The 21,201-nt window shown below is 55.1% G+C and overlaps 1 protein-coding gene across 1 annotated transcript in view; it reads left to right on the top strand.

Moving 5' to 3' along the window:
- Nucleotides 1-21,201, top strand: part of CDC42BPB (CDC42 binding protein kinase beta) — a 98,805-nt gene that overhangs the window by 41,853 nt on the left and 35,751 nt on the right. The window contains exons 3-9 of the mRNA XM_080807783.1: nt 3,482-3,565; nt 6,521-6,616; nt 10,943-11,091; nt 15,302-15,395; nt 17,152-17,352; nt 18,963-19,211; nt 20,787-20,866. Of these exons, the coding sequence (XP_080663909.1) occupies nt 3,482-3,565; nt 6,521-6,616; nt 10,943-11,091; nt 15,302-15,395; nt 17,152-17,352; nt 18,963-19,211; nt 20,787-20,866 (953 nt within the window). The remainder of the gene's footprint in view (nt 1-3,481; nt 3,566-6,520; nt 6,617-10,942; nt 11,092-15,301; nt 15,396-17,151; nt 17,353-18,962; nt 19,212-20,786; nt 20,867-21,201) is intronic.

The following is a 21,201-nucleotide window of genomic DNA, read 5'->3' as shown; positions in this document are numbered from 1 at the left end:
GGGCTGGCAGCAGCCATTACACTTGCCTGTCGTGTCCCCAGATCATTCTTCAGTGTTTCGTTAAGTTATTTCTGTGAGTATTTCCTCGTGGAAATGTCTGATTTTGGAGATGGGTGTAGCATCATCATCACCTCATTGACACAATTAACACTGAGTTTTGGGCCAAGAAGCAGCTTCAGGTAAACTAAACGGGATTTTTACAAACTGTTTATTTGGGTATTTATCAGAGGCATCGGTGTGTTTCCTGGCCAGAGCCTGTGCCCCGGTGACCTCTTCTACAGAAAAAGTGTCCGGTGAACGTTCAGAGTGTCCTGCGTCGCCTCTTCAGCACGATCTGGATTGTTCCTGAGGCTTGTGATCTTGAGAATTTCATTACTTTCCTCGAAAGTTACCAACTCCACCATATTTCCCAGTTAGACCACTGCTGTAGTAAATACTATGCCATGTTTTTTCCCCGGTTCACCCATCTGGCAGCCACCAGATCGTTCTCTGCATCTGTGAGCCTGTTTCTGGTTTTGTTCTGTTTTTTTAGACTCTACACATAAGGGAAATCACATGGTACTTGTCTTTGACTGACTGACTGCACTTACCATATACTCCCGGCCCCATCTGTGTTGTTGCAAATGCAGGATTTCATATTTTTTCTGCCTGAGTAATACTCCGGGGTGTGTGTGCCGTCCCTGTGTCTGTCCGTCCATCTGTCGGCGGACGCTTCGGTGGTTTCCGGGTCCCGGCTGTTGTAACCAATGCTACAGGAGACGCAGGAGTGCTTCTGTCTCTCAGAATCAGTGTTTCTGTTTCCTCTGGATAAATACCCGGAAATGGAACTGCTGGTCCGAATGGCAGTTCTTTTTAAATTTTTTTTTTTGAGGAACCTCCAGACTGCTTTCCAGAGTGGCTGCGGCAGTTTGTGTCCCCACGGACAGTGCACGAGGCTTCCCGTTTCTCCGCATCTTCGCTGGCGCTTACTTTTTCTTGTCTTTTTGGTAATAGTGTTCTAACAGGTGTGAGACGGTGTCTCATTGTGGTTCCGATTGGCACTTCCCCGATGATGAGTGACGCAGAGCGTCTTCTCCTGTGTCTGTTGGCCACCTGGGTGTCTTCCTTGGAGAATTGCCTCAAGTTTTCTGCCTGTTTTTGAAATTGGATTGTTTCACTTTTTTCTATCAAGTTGTGTATGTTTGTTAACCTATTTTAGGTATTAACCCCTTACGGGATGTATCATTTGCAGATCCCTTCTCCCATTCAGTAGGCTGCCTTTTTGCTTTGTTGATGGGTTCCTTCACTGGGCAGAAGCTTTATGGTTTGATGTAGTCTTAATAGTTGATTTTTGCTTTTCCCTTGCGTCAGGGGAGAGATCCAGAAAAATATTGTTAAGACTGATGTCTGAGAGGTTATTGCCTATGTTTTCTTGTAGGATTTTTATGGTTTCAGGTGCTGTATTTTAAGTTTTTAATCCATTCTGAGTTTATTTTTATGTTTGTGTGCGGTGTAAGGAAATGGTCCAGTTTCATTCTCTTGCGTGTGGCTGTCCAGTTTTCCTAGTGCATTTATTGAAGAGATGGTCTTTTCCATGTTGCTTGTTATTGGCTCCTTTGTCAAAGACTGACCGCATACCGCGAGTTCATCTCTGGACTCTGCTTTGCTCCGTTTGTCCGTGTGTCTGTCTCTGTGCCAGGACGCGGTGTTTCGGCCACTACAGCTCCGTGGAATAGTGTGAGAGTCGGGCATGTGATGCCCCCAGCTCTGTTCTTTCTCAAGGTGGCTTTGGCTCTCAGGGGTCTTTGGGGTTCCATACAAATTTCAGGACGATTTATTCTGATCATGTGAAAATGCCATTGATATTTTGATAGGGTGTACATTGCAGTAGTGTTTTTTTCACACTGATATTTCCCCTTTTGATTGTAGCTGGCTCCAAGGAGGAAGTCGGCACTCCTGATGTAATGACAGGCTGTGTGCCCAGAGTTGCTGCTCTTAGACGTGTCGGGGAACTCACAGCCTCTTTCCGTTCTCCGTGCAGAACTGTGCAGAGCTGTGAGCTTGGTCTGTCGTTCTCAGGCGGTGGCTGAAGCACAGCAGCTGGAACGGGTGTGGCGCGCCGAGCGGGGCCACCACCGTGAGCGCCAGGCTGGCAGTGACAGGGTGACCTAGGGAGGTGACAGAGGACCGTGTCATTCCACATGGTCCACGTGGTGGCAGCGGGAGTCTGGCAGCAAGCCACATGGTTTGGGAGGTGCTTTTGGCCCTTGGCAAGCTGTGGGGTTCCATCAGGCTGTGCTCCTTGTGGACCCCCCCCCCCCCCCCGTCATCAGGCCCGTGGAACACAGCATTCAGTTGTGACTGTGTGATAGAATGCTCACATGCATGCATTTGAGGAAGAGCCTCTGCCCCTTGTCAGCATGTTGCCTCAACCTCCCGGCCTCGGATTCCGAATCTGTAAGTGGGGCTGTAAACACAGCCGCTGCCACGGAGGGTCGTGGTGAGGGTCAGCTGAGACGGTGTTGGGGAAAGGCATAGTCCCAGTGCGGGGAAAGTGCCCAGGGCATGGAGCTTGTGGGATTAGTTTAACGTTATTGTTTAGAAGACCAGGGAGTAGGCTACCTGCCTACCAGCCGGTAGGCATGTAGCACATAGTCTGTAGTGGGCACTTAGGCCAGTAAATGCTTTTACAGGGTAGAATGTGCCAGATGCTGGCACAGACGTCACATCTGGTATTGGGACTGATGTGAGAGTTCATCTGAGATGTGGTGGGGTCAGGAAATCCAATAGGACTTCTTGGAAGAGGTGGCATTTGAGTTGTACCTTGAAGAAGGTAGCTGACAGCCGACGTGCTGTGTGTGACACACCATCTGAGCACGTGCGGGCACGCTGGCTTATTTGATCCTCACTGCGGTCTCAGGCCACCACTGCTGTGACCGCTTTGCTTGCTGTAGAAACCCAAAGGAAAGAATTTATCCAGGTCACAGTCCGGAGCTCATGCGGGTACGCCTCCCATCTTGAAGGTCTCAGGGCCAGGAGCTGGCACGTGGCAGAGGCTGCGGCGGGAGTGAGAGGTAGAGGTGAGCCCCCAGCGGGGCAGGTGGGGAGGCTGTGGGGGCGGAGCCCTCCGACACAGGGAACAAGGCTGGGGAGCGGTGAGTAGATTTTTAAAGTTTTTCTGATGAAAATCCCAGGCATGCGCCAAAGAGGGCAGTGAGCCCTCCACCCCCCGCTCTGCATTCCGTGTGCCCATTGCTTGCTGTGGGAGGGTTGTGAACTGGGCGCGTGTGGTGCCAGGTGCTGAGATCAGGTCTTGATGGTTAAAAGGGCAAATTTTTGTTGACGTAAAAAACTCCTCTTTCCTCAGCAGCTCATTCTCCAGCATTCTTTCTCCAGCGTTTCATTTCTCCTAGGCAATGAAGATTGCACTGTAGTTACGTGAAAACGTGCTGGCTTTTGTTCCATTAACTACATTTTTGTCACACGCCTGCTCGTGTTCCAGGTTGCCGTTGTCAGGATGAAGAACACCGAGCGAATCTACGCCATGAAAATCCTCAACAAGTGGGAGATGCTGAAAAGGGCGGAGGTAAGTGCAGTGGTGACCAGTGCACAGGTGGACGGGGTTTCTGTGCCCTCCTGGGTCCGGGCCTCCCTCCTCGGTCCCAGCGAACTGCTTTTTGTCGCCGCAAGGCCAGCCCTGTCCTGGCGCGCGCTCCGTCCTGCCCTGCTGTCCGCTGCCCTGCAGGGCTCCTCCCCCGCCAGGGCTGGTCGCGGAGAGGGCAGATTAAAGCCTTCGCGGGAATTGTAGGCATTTATCCCAGGTTTGCTTCCTGCACAAAAGGCATTATTGAATTCGGAGCTTACTTAAGGACAGAGATGTCTTTAATACTCCCTCCTAGAAGGAGGACGAGATCATAAGTAGAAGTAGATGGTGATCGCTTGGCAGTTTCCGATGTGTTTTTCCTGAGTTCGGCGTCCTGCCTGGGTGCCTGTTTCACGCTCCCGGCCCCGACAGATTCCTCTGGTGCTGTCCAGCCTCGCCCCCAGTCTGCCCTCCCCAGCCATCCTCTGTACTCCTCCGCTTCGCATCAGGACCTGAGCATCCTTACCCTGTGTCCTGTCGCTGGACTGTCCAGGCCCAGTGCCCTCGGCACGCCCGGGGCTGGGGCCTGCCTCGCCTGCCCTCCCGCCCACCCTCCGCGCCACCCCTGCCGTGCCCCAGCTGTGAAGCAAGCTCACCCCGGGACTGCACACTCCTAGGATTGGCCACCACCTCCTCCGGAAACTCCTTTCCTGGTTTCTGGCCTCCCTCATCCTGGCACTCTGAACCCTCGTAATTCTAGGTGGCCCTTCCTCCCCTGTTCTGCAGTTCCTACCTGGGGCGATGCTGCCCCCTTGGGCATATGACAGCACCAGTGTTTGTTCTGGTGGGATCGCTCTCCTGAGCTCAGGCTGTCATTAACTAGGTGGGTGGGCCTTCTCACGTGGCGTCCAAGTTCATCGTGTCTGTCCTTTACGGCTTGCCCTGCTTCCTGCCGCGCACCCGGCACAAGGCCTCACACCCTGGGCTGCTTGGCGAACGCACGTTGGTTGGTGGAAGCATCGCTGTTGGTGCGGCTCCCTGGGCTGCAGACGTCTTCCTCGTCCCGGGCCCCAGCGGCCCTCTTCTTGGTGTTGCTGGTCCTCTGGTCGTCCCAGGGCTGTCTCTGACATGACTTTTCGGGGGGAGCGAGCAGCTTGTGTTACGTAGAAGTCTGGGGGAAGAATGAGTGTTTGGGGGAATAAATGCTAGTAGCAAATTCATTTGAGTTTATATTTTAATAAGAGTGAGAAGTCTCAAGATTAGGAAGAGGTGATTCTCACCTTATCGAGTTAGTATTTACCCACATGTCATGGTGAGTACATTTTTAAATTATGGCATTTTGAAATTTAAATCTGGTTACAGAGATCCTATCTAATTGGCGTACTCTGCAAAGTCCCAGGATTTGATTATATATGATTTATGATGATAATTATGATGATTATCTCAGCATATATGTCATGGGGGGGTGAGATACGTATAAAAACAATTTTGATATAAAATGTGGGTTAAAGTAATTTATCTTTTCATTCTTACTTAGTAATTTTATTTTGAACGTTAAATTTTATATTAACTTCTAAAAATCTTTAAAAGTGTGGAGTCAGCAAGAGGAGAAGCAATAGAGAAGCTGCAAAACCACATTAATTCGTAACTTGTGGATCGTGCTCGGCTTTCAGCTCATCTATTTGGCTCATAAAAAAGAAGTCCTGAAAGTTTTCTCTCAAAAAAAACAAAACTGCTGAACAATACATGTCTTTCCTGACTGTGGGTCCTGATGCTGGTGGTCCTTGGTGTCAGGATGGCTTTCTTTCTAAATGTGGATGGGCAGGTGCTTGGGACCACGGAGCGTCTTGTGGCCTCCCCATACCGGGCCCTGTGGTCTCAGTGGTCGCCGGCCAAGGGGCCACAGGGGCTCCGGGACCTCTGGTCTCTGCAGATCTGGACACTGTAAGCTGACCGCTGCCCCACTGAAGTTACCTTCACTGCTTTTAATTAGTAGAATTGAGGCGCATCTACTTCAGTCATTTCTTCTTGAAAGAAAAACTTTAGAAAACAAGTTTAGAGCAGAAAACTTGGAGGAGGAAAGTTCTCCAGGCCACTGTGAGTCTCTGGAGAGAACAGGTAGAATTCCCCATGTGTGCCAGAGCGGGGCCCCTGTTGGTGCCTCATTTTTGTGAAGCTTTGCCAGTTTCAAATATAAGGAGTTGAAATGTTCCATGCTCAGAGTGTCCTGTGACGGTCGTGTGCACCAGCGTGCTAGAAGTGAAACCCCTTCCACGGCTCAGGTCAGGAAGCAGGGGTGTGTGCCTTTTCCTGCCATCCGTGCGGTCTGTGCCAGAGCGGGGCCCCTGTTGGTGCCTCATTTTTGTGAAGCTTTGCCAGTTTCAAATATAAGGAGTTGAAATGTTCCATGCTCAGAGTGTCCTGTGACGGTCGTGTGCACCAGCGTGCTAGAAGTGAAACCCCTTCCACGGCTCAGGTCAGGAAGCAGGGGTGTGTGCCTTTTCCTGCCATCCGTGCGGTCTGTGACAGAGAGGGTCACACACGGGGTGGCCGCACCATAGGCCATCAAGGCAAAGCTGGCCTGGTCAGGAGAGGTCAGGCATTGCTGTGTGGGACGGGCCAGCATCCACCCTCGAGCCCGGTGGACTGTCCCGTGCTGGCTGGAGCAGTGGGCCCGTGGGGGGTGGGGAGGGCACGGGCCCATCATGAGGAAGGAGTTCTTAGCTGTCCTTGGTGCCCGTGTGGGCAGGAGCAAGGAATAACCTGGAGCCGTTCAGGCTCTCGGCCCGTGGGGCTGAAGAAAGACTGAGGAGTGGGTGGGAGCTGCCTCGGGGAATTTCCAGGTGGGGGGGGGGCGGCGTCCTGCACCGTCTCCAGAGCCATGCCACGGCAGGGTCCCCTCTGCTGGGGACTGTGCTGCTCAGATGCACATAGACCGACTGCCCCGATTCCTTACAGACGGCCTGTTTCCGGGAAGAACGGGACGTGCTGGTGAACGGGGACTGCCAGTGGATCACGACGCTGCACTACGCCTTCCAGGACGAGAACTACCTGGTACGTGTGGGTCCCGGGGCCAAGGCACTCAGATGGCGCGTGGCTGCGGCTCGTGGATTCCTTCGTGCTGGGACTGAAAAAGGGGTCACACGGCGTGGAATTGACACTGTTTCACCGCATATTTGACCAGAGAAGACTCGGGTTTGTTGTAATGTAGTAATAGGTGGCATTTGTAAAAATAGACTAGTGAGCTTGTATACTTTGTTTTCCTGATCATTAGCTAACCTGATTAGTTTGGTCACTGGGGCTGTTCCATTTAAATAAGCTGGGGGTGTCCAGCGTTTTCCATCTCGAGTGTCTGGAGTTATGTGTGAGGACGAGAGCGAGTTGCAGGGGCCGCGGGCTCAGCCCCGGATGCCGAGCGGCTGTTGATGCCTCTGCTGCTTGGCGGCGGGTCCAGGACTCTGAGCCGGGTGCTCTGAGGCCTTCTGACACAGGCTTGGGGGGTTCTTGGCATCCGTTTCCCCTGACTTGAGCTGGGCTTACTTTCAGTGGTGACCAGTCTGCCGCGTGGTTCTCACATGTGCCTGGACGTGAACGCAGGGGGACGCAGACACAGCGGCTCAGAGTGGAGGGAAACCAAACCCGGGGTCTGAGGCGCTGTGAACTCCGAGAGGGACTCTAGGTTCGCCTAAAGCCAAAGTCCGTATGTGGAGCTCCGGGTGTCGGGCGAGGAGACCTCAGAGAAGCTGATCTCTGCCTCGTTCCTCTGGCCCGCGCGGCTCCGGCGGTGGCCGAGGGGCCTTCAGCGGTCAGCACAGCCCCAGGGCAGGGACCTCTGTCTCCCTGAGCACGTCCCTGCTAGTGTGCTCCGTTCCCTAGAGCAAGCTTACTCGTCAGAGAACCGTGTCTTTCAGACATCAGAGAACTCCCTTAGATTTGAACGGTCCGAATTAGGTAGAAGGGTTTGTTAAGCTCTTTATTCAGAATTTAAAATAGGGGCAGCTGGGTGCGTCAGTCAGTTGAGCGTCCGACTCTTGGTTTCAGCTCAGGTCATGATCTCAGGGTCGGGATATGGAGCCCCGTGTCAGGCTCCGCGCTCAGCGTGGGGTCTGCTTGGGATTTTCTCCCTCTCCCTCTGCCCCTCCCCCACCCGTCCCCTCTGCTCACTCACGCGCTTGTGCTCTGTCTCTAAAAGAATTTGAAATATATACACTTGCTCCTACAGAGGGGACCATTGCGCTTACTGGGCAGAGGCGTGTGGGTCACTTCCGTACGTCTTTCCAAGGACCCCACGGCTTAGGCATTCAGAGTGGTCATCACTTTTTAAATGGGGTGTCGGGAGCAGGAAGGGATGAAGTCATGTGCCCAGAGTTGTCGCTCAGATGAGGGGGCTGAGCAGGGACCGCAGCCCAGGCCTGTGGCAGGAAGTGGTGTTCAGGTTCCTTCCCCACAGACCGCAGAGTCCTGATGCCCTGGAGCCCTCTGCACGTGGGCCGCTGCTGGGAGGGGACCGGCTCCAGCCCGTTTCCGACGTGGTGAAGCCTCTGAGGGGTCTGGGCGGCGCGGGGCTGTGTGTGCAGAAGGGGGGCAGCGCCTCGTCCCCGAGGTCAGCGCGGGGTGTCGCAGTCTGGGCTTATTTTGACCGCGGACAGTCCACTAGGAATCCCAGCCAAGAAGCCGTCTTCTGGAGCGTGCAGAGTTGCACAAACAGGTCCAGGGACAACTAGGGAGAAGGAGAGCAGGGACTCTGGGCCCTTCCTGGGTCCTCTTGCTGGGTCGGTGGACCGGGGTCTGGCCGCTGTCTCTGCCGCCCCCGAGTGGTGCTTTCCGGCAGGTTCCTGCTCGCCGGGACAGTGGCCGTCAGCACCCTCGTGGGGGTGGGCCGGGTCGCTTCAGGCCTCTCTCATCCTGTGGGTTCCTTGGCTGCCCTGCCGAGCCGGTTCATGTTATAATTTCTGCTGTAGGCGTCTAAACTCGGCCTGTCATAAAAATTAAACCTGTTTCACCAGTAACTAAAAGGGCGTTGCCTTTTCTGACTTAGAGTCCTGGGTTACACGACAGAGAAAGTAACTGGTCTGGTTCTTACTCCGGAGATCAGGTTCTGCGCGTTCACCTCAGCAGCTCTCACAGTTGACCTTCTCTTACAGATTAGTTTCGCGAGGGCCTGTCCGTCCTGTTTAGCCCCGCTGTGCTCCGTCCTTGTTTTCTTCTGTTTCCCGGCGGACCTGGAAAGCCCTGACATTTGGCCAGACGTGCCGCTTCATGTTTTCCTTAGGGTCTGCACAGCTTGGCTGTTCGTTCCCCTGCCCCCTCTCCCCGGGTGCGTCTGTCCACAGGTGCTCTGGGCTTTGCCTCCAGATACCCACGATTTCTGATCCAGCCTCTCTGTGCCCCCCACCCGCCGCCCTAGCGCCCGTCACCCTCACCTCTTGCCTGGACCAGCCGCGTCACGGCCTCCCAGCCCCTCTCCTGCCCTGCTCCTGGCCCTCGTCCTCTAGTCTCTTCTTCCTGGGCAGGCAGGGAAGGCTTGTAAAGTGCAGCCGGTTGCAGCGGTCTAGCCCAGGACCTCCCGGCAGCTTCCCTGGCGCTTGGAGTGGGGCGTGCGGTCCCCGCTGTGGCCCGTTGGGGCCTGGCTTTGCTCACACTCCGGCCGTAGTCACTGTTGTCCATTCCCCCCAGCTGGCCACATCCTTCTCTTCGCACACCTCCCTTTGTCTGGAACATGACCCCCAACCCATGCCAGGGCCGGCTTCTGCCTGCCGTGCAGGCCCCAGACGTCTGCCTGACGGTCCCTGCGGCCTTGTGCTCTCGTAGGCTGTGTGGTTTCGTTTTCTTCTGAGCCTGGCACTCTCTGAAAGTGCCGTGGCCATCTGCACGCTTACGTACGGTCTCTGTCCCTCCCCTCAGCGGCAGCTCTGCGGACAGCGCCCGTTGTCTCGGGGGCCGCCAGAGGCTCCTGGCCGAGAATGAGCGAGTGAACAAGGGAGGGCACGAGCTCAGCGTGCGCCGTCAAGGGCCTTCCATGAAACAGGAGTTGTTGTGGGTGCGGGTGAGGGGGGACCCGGTCCCCCAGGACCCCCTCTTGGACAGGTGGGCTGCCGCGCCTCAGCGCCGTGAGATCAGGCCGAGGGGAGTGGTTTGTGAGGCCCGGTGGGAGGGTGGGCAGTACGGGTGCTTTGGGGAGCAGGGGCCTGGGTGACGGTCCCCCTCCTCACATGAACCCCTGGCATGGTGGCTACTCTGCTCCGGCATGAGGCACCGAGGGCCGTGTTTGCCGTTCTGGGCCTGGGTCCGATTGCCTGTGTTCGGATCCTTGCTCCGTCACTCGCTGGCTGGGCCACTTTGGGCCTTGGGCCTCACTTCCTCGCCCGCAGAATGGGATTGTGCTCGTGCCTGCAGCGGGGGCTGCTGCGGGCATTGCCAGAGGGGACGGCCGCGAGCCGGAGCCTGAGAGCACGGAGCCCAGCAGCTGCTCTCTGACCGCCGTTTGGGTCCCAGTCAGTCTGCAGCGGTCGTTTCTCCGGCTCGGTAAGCCGGGTGCTGGCGTTTCCCTCTGTTGGCTAGTTAACTGCTGGACCAGCATGTCCATCTCGTCAATGCAAACTGGCTTCCAGGGAGGTGATTGCTCTGGGGCGGGGCCCGCCACTTCCCCAACAGTCCCCGAGCCGCAGCCACCCCGACTCTGGCTGTGACAGTCTCACCCGTCCCGGGCCTCCCTGACCTGTGAGATGCCCCATCAGACGTCAGAGCGTTCAGGGTGCTGCGCCGAGAGGCTGTTGTCAGAGAGGAGGCTGCCCTGCTCCGAGGGGAGGCCCACTCAGTCCCACTCGCAGGCCACCCGGCACCTGGACGCTCTTCTGTCGTGGCTTTAGTTTCTGCGTAAGCAGTAAAGGGTCTGATTTTTCCTGGGGCTTTACGCAGAGGTACCTGCCTTCCACCTTGTTGGTGGGGTCGCCTTTCTAATAAGAGCTGCTAGTTTCATGGGTTTTAGATAACTCACCTTCTTCCTCTGGTCAAGGGTCCTCTTCCTGTGATGTAAGGGCCGGGAGAATTCGTACAAACCCCGGAGAACTTGACAGATCACGAATCGTGTTTCTGCTTTGGGTCTCCAGCTTCTGTCGTGCCTTCTCCTGCATCACACTCTTCGGTAACTTTCTCCATAGGTTAAATGTATTACCTGTTGGAGTTGTTCTCTGCCGGATGCTGGCTGGCAAGTACAGCGGTGTTAGGGTCCATCAAACCGGGGGCATCCTGGATGACGTGGGAGCAAGGCGTCGGTCCCGACTTGAAGAGCCGGAGAGCTTCCTGGTGGGGGTTTGGACTTCAGTTGTCAGGCTTGGTGCTGACTGTACCCTCTTCTCCCCCATCTCACCCCATTTGTAGTACTTGGTCATGGACTACTATGTGGGTGGTGATTTGCTGACCCTGCTCAGTAAATTTGAAGACAAGCTTCCGGAAGACATGGCAAGATTCTACATTGGTGAAATGGTGTTGGCCATCGACTCCATCCATCAGCTGCACTACGTGCACAGGTAACCACCTCTTGGGTTTTACAGAGGCTGCGTGGAATGCGTTAAAGGGCCCTCAGAGCTCTCTGTGTCATAGGCCCCAGGCTCCAGGCCCCCCGGGAGCTCATGCACTTAGCAGCCCTCTCTTTGAGCCGCCCCAACGCCTGGCACCGGGGGATCCCAGCGTCACTGTGACAGCCTTGATGCTGGAGCACCGGTCACCCGGTCACCCGAGGCCACCTGACAGCAGCTCCCCCTCTCCCCTGCTGACCCTCCTCCCCAGGACGCCCACCCCCTAGCTGGTCAGCGCTGCTTTCCCTGTTCCACGGCCTGCAGCAAAATGCAGGAAGGAGAGGCTGCAGAGAGGGGCTCACACCCCAGTAGCCTGAGTGACGGTGTGACTGGCTCTCGGCCCGGGGGGGTCACTGGTGTCCGTGTGGTTGGTGTCCTCCCGCTGTTCTGGGGGCCCTTTGCCAGGCTCGTGCTCTCTGGTGCAAGGGACTGCGTTCATCTCTTCCTGCCGTTTAAGACAGCAAACTGGTCCGGGGCTGGGTTTGTTTCTTTGTCAAAGTCAGATAACTGTGAGTCTCCTACCCAATTCCACTGGCCGCGGGTGGCTTGTCGCTTTCTTAATGTTTCTTCTGGTATTTACCTCATATTTCTAAATAATGGGCTTCTCTCGCTCTTCTCTTTTTTTTGTGGAGAAGGGAGAATTAGACTACATCTATTAAAATGGAGATTTACCCTTTACAGAGGTCTCCTTCGCGGCCCTCCCCCCGCACGTGCTTTCTATCCCCCCTCCCGCACCATGGGAATCCGTAAATGATAATGTTTGGTTAAATCTGTGTTTGCTGTTCATACCACAGCGCCCGTGTAGATACGACAGGTGAGCCTTGCACTCACAGTATTTACACTCGTTGTACGACTTGTCTTCTCCGGGGTTGTAGTGGCCCTGTTTTTTCACGAGTCTGCTTTTCCGTGGTGGCCATCGCTAATTATCCCCTAGCGCCGCCACTGAGTTAAAAAGCCTGTGTGTGCCTTGGTCTGACTTTTCTTGGCGCCACCTCTTCCTTCCCGGTCCCCTCCGCCCGGGTGCTCTCTGAGCCTCCTGCTCTGGCCTTCTCCTGGGAGCTCTTCCCCCGGACAGGCTCCCTCCCCACTGCCCTAGGACTAGAGCCCTTGTTTTCTGAGTCACACATCTTCCTCTTTCTCAGTTCATTCTTTCGATCTGGTAGCACACACTCTGTAAATTCTGGAAAAGGAGGCTCCTGAGATCTTTTTTTTTTTTTTTTTTTGAGATCAGCATCTTAATTCCATCCAGGTGTATGACTGAGGGAGGAACCAGTACGGGGTTCTAGATTGGAAGTCACCTTCCTCTTAGGACTGTGAAGGCGCAGCTCCTGTCCCAAGGGTAGCCATGGTACCCAGTGCGAATAGAACTGCCCTTCAGGTCTGGCGGTGAGTGTCACCTCACTGCTCAGCGGGGAAACCGAGGCACCAGGCCTTGGGACAGCTTGCCTCCGGCCACATGTCCTGCCCAGGGCACGGTGGCACAGGTCCCTGTGTCACAGAGTAAGCAGGGGGAGCTGCCCCAAATAATTGTCACTTCGTTTAGGGCGATGGGGTTTGGGGCAGTGCATTTTCCCTTTTTCGTGGATTCCTTAATGTCATTGTGCCTGCTTTTGTAACAGTTCGTTGTAGTTGTTTTCAACCTTCAATTTTATGTTTTACTTTTCTGACAGACTGTGCCTGATTCACACCAGACGTGAATGTCTTTGCATTTATCACTGATCTCCAGGGAAATTAATCTGACCACCTTATTAACAGTTTATTCTTTCCCTATTTCCCTAATTAGAAAGCTTTCTTCGTATTTTCTTAATTGGCTCTGTAGAAGCTTCACTCTGTTGTCGGAGCTCCAGGCATAGTACGAGAATTAAATATGTAATTAGCAGCGCCATCAACTCAGGATTCAGACTTAGCACTTGAACGACCCCATCTAAAAACAGCAAGCCTTGCATCTTTGGTAGAAAGTTCGCGAAGTCAGGTTTTGTAGGAAGTCAGTACTCCCGAGCCTCCGGTGGAGGAGGACACGGTGTGAGTAGCCTGAAACCACATCTGGTGGGGCCGGAGAGAAGTGTGTTCTGCCAGCACGAGCAGCGGCACTGCTGGCTTTAACACACACGGCCTGGACCCTGTGCCCCAGCCCTGCACCCGGCTTCTGAAGTGGCTGTCTGTGGACCTGCGGTGACTTCAGGCAGTGCCTGCCACCCGACGGCGGGGCTTCGGCAGCACGGGATGCCGGGGCGGCCGGGGGCGGGGAGCGCGGCGCCCCTGCTCCCGAGAGGTCGGCCCCGGATCCCAGCAGAGGTGGGAACGAAGACTCTCGGCCTGACACAGGCTTGCCGGCAGAGGACATCACATTCCCGGAAAGAATAGGGAGTATGGCTTAGGGATGGAAAAACGGTGCAGTTTTGTGAGACGGAATATGCAGAAAACAAACACGGTCTCGGAAAAGGAAAAGCTCGAGCCAGGAGCTGCACGCGTGAAAGAGATGCAGGATGGCGCAGGGGAAACGCGGCCAAGACCGAGATTTGGGGGGCGGGCAGTTGAGGTAGGGGGGCTCCGACTTTATCCTGAAGAGGCCCTCCTGCCGTGCCATGAGCCGCTTACTTAGTCACGTGTCTGTCTGCCCCGGTGGACTGAGAGGTTACCCTCCGCACGTCCGCACTCCTTGTGCAGCTGGCCTGGTTTTGGAAATTCCGTCCTGTCCCGCCGTCTCTGTGTCTCTCCGCGCCAGGGCCCTGCGGCTTTAATCATGGAGGCTGAGCCCACGGCGGCCTGGTCGCCGCACAAGACCCCTTGCTTTGTCCTCACGGTTCTCCTGGCTGTCCTCACACAGTCACCGATCCCTGTGACCTTCAGTATGGACTTTTCTGGCTCCCAGAAACAGGACACTGGAAAGTGTTCACTGATGGGCCCCGCAGTCTGTCGGTTCAGGTCCTTTTTTTACTTCTGTCTTTTCAAGTATTAGTTATGTTCTACGGTTTCGGTTTCTTTGGGGACTCCCGTGATCTGTGTTCTGGGGCTTCCTAGCCTGCCTTCTGCTTCACTCCAACTGTTCTCTCTCTGACCCTTCTCTCTGCTTTGTCTCACTTTTTGTTCTTCTAGGTCTTTCCCTCCCTTTCTTCACTGCCTTTCACCAGATCTTTATTTTAGTTTGTTCTCCTTTGGGTACCTTATAATCGAGTCACTATTTCTGAGATGATTTTTGTCTTTTTCTTCTGGTTCTTCCTGAGTTAAATCAACTCTCTTCATTTCTTCCCTGTTTTGTCTGGTTCGGCTCTTAGTTTGTATTTTCCTGACTCGCGGAGGGTTTGTTTTCTCCTCTCCCTATGTGTTGTCCGGTTCGGAGTGCTGTGCTAGCTTTCTTTTGCTTTGCAGGTCTTCCTGTGGGTAAGAAATACCATCTTCTGCTCACTTTGTGGGACTCGTCCCCGATGTTGGGAGTAGCTGGGCGTATGTCTGCTTTCCCGGAGGCATCACGCCGTGTCGGCACACCTGCGCTCTCACTGCGCGCCCGCCGGCCTGTCGTTCGCTTATTTTGCCAGGAAGGAGGGTTTGTGCTTTAGAGCCCCACCCCGTACCCGGGGCCCACGTTTGCCAGGACCTAGAACAGCAGGTGCGACCACGGGCCTCCCTTGCTGCCGTGCACTTGCTGCTCACTGGTCTTCGGCCCCCAGGTCACCATCCGTCACATACAGCGTGGGGTGTGCTGCGCGCCCTTGGTCTGCTGGGCTCCTGCCCCAGAGCCGCACCCACCTCTTGCTCTCATCCGGGCTCTGCCCCGCCAGCCTCGGCTGCATTTTTTACTTCCTCACAGCACTTAACCACGCGTGTCGTGCTCCCGTGCTCGTTTCCTGCCACCTCAGCCAGGGGGAGGCTTCGTGAGGGCAGGGGGCTGTGGGGTCTGTCACTGTCATAGACCTGGGGTCGAGCACAGCACATGGCACAAAGGAGACACTCAGGAGACCTTGTCGGCTGTGTGGTGGGAACGGGAGTGGCATGTCACCCGACGGACCGGGGACACTGCACCAGTGAGCACTGCCGCATACCCACATAAAGTGCATGGGAGATGTTCTCCCAAGATTGTCACTGATACGCTGCAAGGTAAGGGCTTGACCTCCCAAATGCATAGTGTGGAAATGGTGAACTCATTTATTTATTTCACTAACAGAGACATCAAACCTGACAATGTCCTTTTGGACGTGAACGGTCATATCCGCCTGGCTGACTTTGGATCATGCTTGAAGATGAATGACGATGGAACTGTAGGTATTTTGTTGGAGATTTTCCATTTGATTTGGGGTTTGCTTGTAATTAGAAGGGGCTTAAAATTGTGATTTGAGATCCAGTTAAGAAAGCAAGTTTATGAATGTAAATTAAAAAGATAAATCTGGGGGCGCCTGGGTGGCACAGTGGGTTAAAGCCTCTGCCTTTGGCTCAGGTCACGATCCCAGGATCGAGCCCCACATCGGGCTCTCTGCTCAGCAGGGAGCCTGCTTCCCCCTCTCTCTCTGTCTGCCTCTCTGCCTACTTGTGATCTCTGTCTGTCAAATAAATAAATAAAATTTTTTAAAAAAAAAAGATAAATCTGTTAAGGAGACAGTTGAAATGTTCTACTTAAGTTTGAAAGCTCTTTTTTGTTTCCTGTGTTTACGAAAGTCACGCATGTGTCTTCTCAGCGGGGGTTGTTGGGTTTCCGGACGTGACTAGGTGGCTAAAGTTACATCAGGGCTGCAGTGGACGGCAGGCGGCGCTTGCGTCCCTTCTCGAAACGCCCGATGCAGGACGCTCAGGCGCACAGACGTTCGCTGTAACTACCCTCCTCGTTCTGTCTGGGCAGCTAACTTCCCGTCAGTGAGGGCTTTTCTCTCTGTGGGTGTTGCAGATCTGGAAGCAGGGGTCCTTGATGCTAGACTTTTCTCTTTCCAGCAAGCCAGTCTCTCATTTCTGCGTGTCTTGATGAGTTGATAGGTGGGTGCCGTCCTCAAATCCAGTCTTGTGACGGAACGAACACTGAGCTAGTGTTCGACTGAGCTAGTGCGTGGCTTAGCTTTGTCCCCTGCACGCGTGGCTGCGCATCCCGTGCCGCCACCTCATGCCCCGGTCTTCCCCTGCCCGCCTCGGAGCTGTGGCCTCGCTGCCCAGCCGTGATCTGGTCACGTGACGGAGGCAGCCCTCCCTGCTGATTCGGTCTGACCCGGGGTGCGGCTTCACCCCATGGCCCTCTCTTCAGGCGGGACCAGGGGAGAGAGTCAGTCAGGCCTTCTGTGGTGGTTTCTCCCTTAGTCTTGTGGACTCTGTTCTCTGTGTCCTCCGAGACCGGTATGATTCTCAGCTGACTGGGTTCCTCTCGCTTTCTCTGTGCTGCCTGCTGCCCTCTCGGGCCACAGATTTCAGGAAACAGGTCACAGGCCTGTTCTGCTGATGTCGGTAGCCGAGGGAATATTCTTCCCCTTCTAGGGCCCTTAGCCTCCTGTTTCCCCTCCGGGGAGTTCCTGAGCACCCACCTAGTGCCTGATGTTCCCTTTGGGAGGCTGGGGTAGCCTCTGGGTGAGCCACCTTAGCATCCCTGGGAGCATCCTGGAAATCCGGTGTCTGGGCCCTACCCTAGAATTCATTCTGCAAGAACCTAGGGGGCCTGTGTGCACATGGGTGTGGCAGAGGGTTGGCCTGAACACACGTGGCCACAGGACCCCACTTTGGGCCGTGACAGAGCCTGTGGGACATGCCACCCCTTGAGGAACTGCAGTGCCATTTGGGGGCTGAGGTGGGCCTTTGGGCCCAGAGAGACCAGGTGTGAGAGACAGTGTTGTGCGTTCTGGACGCTGCCCAGGGCGCAGTGCTGCAGGAGAACAGTTAATGTGCACTGAATTTTGAGTTACAGTTTTTAATCATGATCAGAGGCCACTTTTACCGCATGAAGGTTTCCTTATTTGTCATCCCTGTTTTAGGGAAGGCAGTTAGGAATGGGGCATGAAAGCTGCCCTGGGTTTCCCTTCCAACACCACCCTCTTCCCCAAGGTCCAGTCCTCTGTGGCCGTGGGCACTCCTGACTACATCTCGCCCGAGATCCTGCAGGCGATGGAGGACGGCATGGGCAAGTACGGCCCCGAGTGTGACTGGTGGTCGCTGGGCGTCTGCATGTACGAGATGCTGTACGGAGAAACGCCCTTCTACGCAGAGTCGCTCGTGGAGACCTATGGAAAGATCATGAACCACGAGGTAAGACACAGCATTCCCATGTCCCATTGGTTCGAGTCCCGAGGTGCAGGCCCAGAGGCGGGAGGCCTGCTCGGAAGCTGTGAGCGTCTTTGGGGAAGAGGGGATAGGGCTGGAGCAGGCCGCTGGCCGCCAGGCAGGAACGGAGAGAGTGGGCAGTAGAGTCCGCACCCGCGGCCGGCAAGGGAGGTGTGGGCGTGAGGGGAGCAGAGCCGCTGGCTCCGGGCCCAGGAGGAGCGTGTGGAGCGGGCACGGCCTCGGGACGGCAGGGGCCGAGGAGCCATCGCTCCTCGCTGGAGGGGCTGGCTTCACTGGTGGTCGTGACGGCGCCATGCGCCTCCCCACAGCGGCATCCTTCTGCCTCCCGGACCGTGTTCGTTTTCCCTTTCCCGGCTGTGCTGTGCGTTCCACCCCGACCGCCTCGCCTCTGCCTCGCCTCTGCCTCGCCTCCGCTTCTCGTTTGCTTTACCACTTGCTGCTCCTCCTCATGCTCCTGGCCTCCGCCTCCCGCAGTCCCGGAGGCCTTCCCTAGGCCGCTCCCCCTCTCCGCCAGGGTGCTCTCGGCGTCCTCCCGCCTCCCCAACGGCGACCCCAGCGCTGACCTGTCCTCAGCCCCGTCCCTCACTAAGGGCTCGCGCGGGGAGCAGGTGCACGCGGAAGTGGCGGGTGGTCTTCCGTTTAACTCCAGACCGGAGCAGGCCGTACTTGTAAAAAACACTTTTCGCAAAGTAGAAATAAATGTCTTCATGTGTAAATTAATACATAGTTACTGTAAAACGTCAGATAACACAGAGGGGTGGAGTGTAGATGGTGGGAATCACCCCACCCCTTCTCGGTGATAAGTGCTATGACGGTGGGGGCTGGGCTCGGGGAGTGCTACGGAGCCTGCTGGTCCCACGCGCTCCCAGTGGGGCCCGGTCCAGCTCACCGTGTGCTCTCCCCGATCTTTCCCGCCACCCCGTGACGCGGTGCTGCTGTCCCTGGTTGTGGATCACAGAGGCCGGCCTGGGCCGGGGCGTGGGGGGGTGTTGGAATGAACAGCATCACATCACATAGAACCAGGTGGTTTTGTCTGTGTGTTTTTGTCATCTGTCTGTCCAGTGCATAGAAACAGACCATTCTCTTGGCGTGTGTGGGCCCTGTGTTTTTTTAGTAAGTCCCCTTTTGGGCATGTAGGTAATTTGCAGTTTACCGGGTCAGGATATCGTGCCATGTGAACACGGTGGGTGTTCTCTTCGTGACTGTTTCCGTAGAACACGGTTTTCGAAGAGGGTCTGCCGTAGCTCCTGGCAAAACGCCCCCTGCAGAGCCATGTGGGCCTGTCGCACCCCAGCGCGCGGTCTGCGTCTTTGGCCGCTTTGATGGGTGACGAACCAGTCCATCGTCATTTACGGGGCACATGCTACCAAATCCACTGTGCGCAAAAGCGGGACTGGTGATTTTCTCATTTGCCTTTCTGGAATTCGGTTTCATTAGCTGTGGCTCGCATTTCAGTTACCGTGGAATTAGACCGGACTGTTGCTTTGGAGCAGCTGCCTCTCTCGTTTCCTGTAGCATCTATATACCTTCGGTTTTTCTGAATGTGTTTTCATCCCATGTCCCCCCACCCCCAGGAGCGATTTCAGTTTCCATCCCACGTCACCGACGTGTCTGAAGAAGCCAAAGACCTCATTCAAAGACTCATCTGCAGCAGGGAGCGCCGGCTGGGCCAGAACGGGATAGAGGACTTCAAGAAGCACGCGTTCTTCGAAGGTCTGAATTGGGAGAACATACGGAACCTGGAGGCCCCTTACATCCCTGACGTGAGCAGTCCTTCCGACACTTCCAACTTCGACGTGGATGACGACGTGCTGAGAAACATCGTAAGTGTTGGCACCGTCTTGTCCCGACATGGCGGCCCTGTGGGTCCGAGTCTTGGCAGTGTGTGTCCAGGGTTGCTCTCCTATACGATACGTCTTCGGACTGTGTTGGTTTTTTAAAAATCTGGTAGCTGTTTCAAGAAAACACACCTTTTATTCCAACCTTCGTTTTGGTCCTTAATGACCCTTTGAGAAAGTAAGGGTCGTAGGCACACTTCATTTTTCTGTGCTTTGCAGTTACTGGGTTTTTGCAGACAGAAGATTTGTGGCACCCCTGCCTCCAGCACGGCAGCGGCATCGTTGTTCCAACCACATTTGCTCACTTCATGACTCGGTCACATTCTGCTGGCTCTTGCCACGTCTCAGACCTTTTCGTTCTTACTGTATTGTAATAATTCTGTATTGTTACGTGATCTGTGATCAAGGCTTGCGACTTGCTGAGAGCTCAGGTGACGGTCACTGTTTTGTAGCACTAGAATAGTTTTAATTTAAGGGGTTTGCTTTATCCTCATGGGATACACTGTCACACATGTAACAGACTGCCCGGTGCTATGATCTCAGCTTTCACATGCGCGAGAAACTGAACAATACAGTTGACTCACTTTGTTGTGATACTCCCTCTCTGGTGGTCCAGAACCAAACCCGAAATTTCTCCAAGGTGTGCCTGTGCTCACTGGTGTTCGTCTGGCAGGGTTTGGGAGCAGCAGTGACCATGTATGTGTTCTGAGTCTTCCCACCGACGTCGTGGGTCCTCCAGATTGGGTCCTGACTCTGGGGCCGCGCGGTGTTTGGCTGGTCCGACGGGGCCTCTGGTACACGAGTCGTCACCTTTAGCTCCAGAGAGTTTTGCTCTGAGGCTGAACCCAGCTTTCTTCAGTCCGTACATGTGACCTGGTTTGGGGATAGAGGTACTGGGGTTCAACCAAGTAGAGGAAGGATCTTCTTGATGGCTTCCTAGAGAATTCCTCTTACTCAAATAAGCCCTTAACTGTAGACCACACAGAGAAAAGTAGTGTCACTGTGGGAAGGGTTTTCTTAGACTCCAAAGAAACTGTTTCCACACTGACATTTCCCAGATGAGTTGTAACTTCGGTTTCACGTTTGGATAAAGGAGGATCCTGAAACTGAAAAATAGAGTAGGTCATATATTTACCTAAAATACCCTAGCTTGGCTTCCAGGCCTCCCTTCTGCCTTTGGCCTCTGTCGCTGCCGAGAACCTGGATGCCCCAGCCTCTGCCCTGCGCCCTCTGGGGGCTGTGTCTGTGCCCTATCTGCTTGCCTCTGCTGGGGGCCACGTGGAGCGGTGGCGGGTGTGATGCAGGTGGGCCTGTGACGTCATCCTCACCTGAAGCGGCGTGTCTGTCCTCTCCACTGCGTTGTGCGTGCAGCAGGCGCAGCCGGGCCTGAGAGCTACGAGTCTGCCAGGGCTGTGCTCCCTGGCGGGGAACTGTGTCCTCCGTGTCCCAGAAGGCCATTCTCTCCCACGCACCCCTGATCTCACCGATGGGTAGCATTCTTTCCTCCTCCTTTTCCTTTGTTGGAACGCGGATTTCACTCTGTCGTGTCTTCTTCTGCAGGAAATATTGCCTCCCGGTTCTCACACGGGCTTCTCTGGGCTGCACTTGCCCTTCATCGGTTTTACGTTCACGACGGAAAGGTGGGTCTCGCTGTGTCACTCCCCAGGCAGAGCCTCCCCTCGGGCCCGATGCTCAGTCTGGGGGGTGCTCCTGGACGGGTGCGTGCCTGCGTCAGCGTTGGGGGGATCGTGCTCATGGAGCATGGACGGGCTTGTCCTTTAGAAGGGTCCCCTGGTGACTACACATGGTGACATGTCGCGGGCTCGGCAGACTTCTTCCACAAAGGGCAGTCTCGGTTATATAGTCTTCTTCGTTAACAAAACCTCCAAAAATGGAAACCCGTCCTTGGCTCATGGGAGGTAGTTGGCTGACTTCTGACTTACAGCCCGTCAGCTTTGGCGAGATTTGTTCCTGG

This window comes from Martes martes (genome assembly GCF_963455335.1).
Source record: "Martes martes genome assembly, chromosome: 7".
Lineage (NCBI taxonomy): Eukaryota > Metazoa > Chordata > Mammalia > Carnivora > Mustelidae > Martes > Martes martes.
The sequence above is the reverse complement of the archived record's forward strand: the minus strand, read 5'-3'. Positions and strand labels throughout refer to the sequence as shown.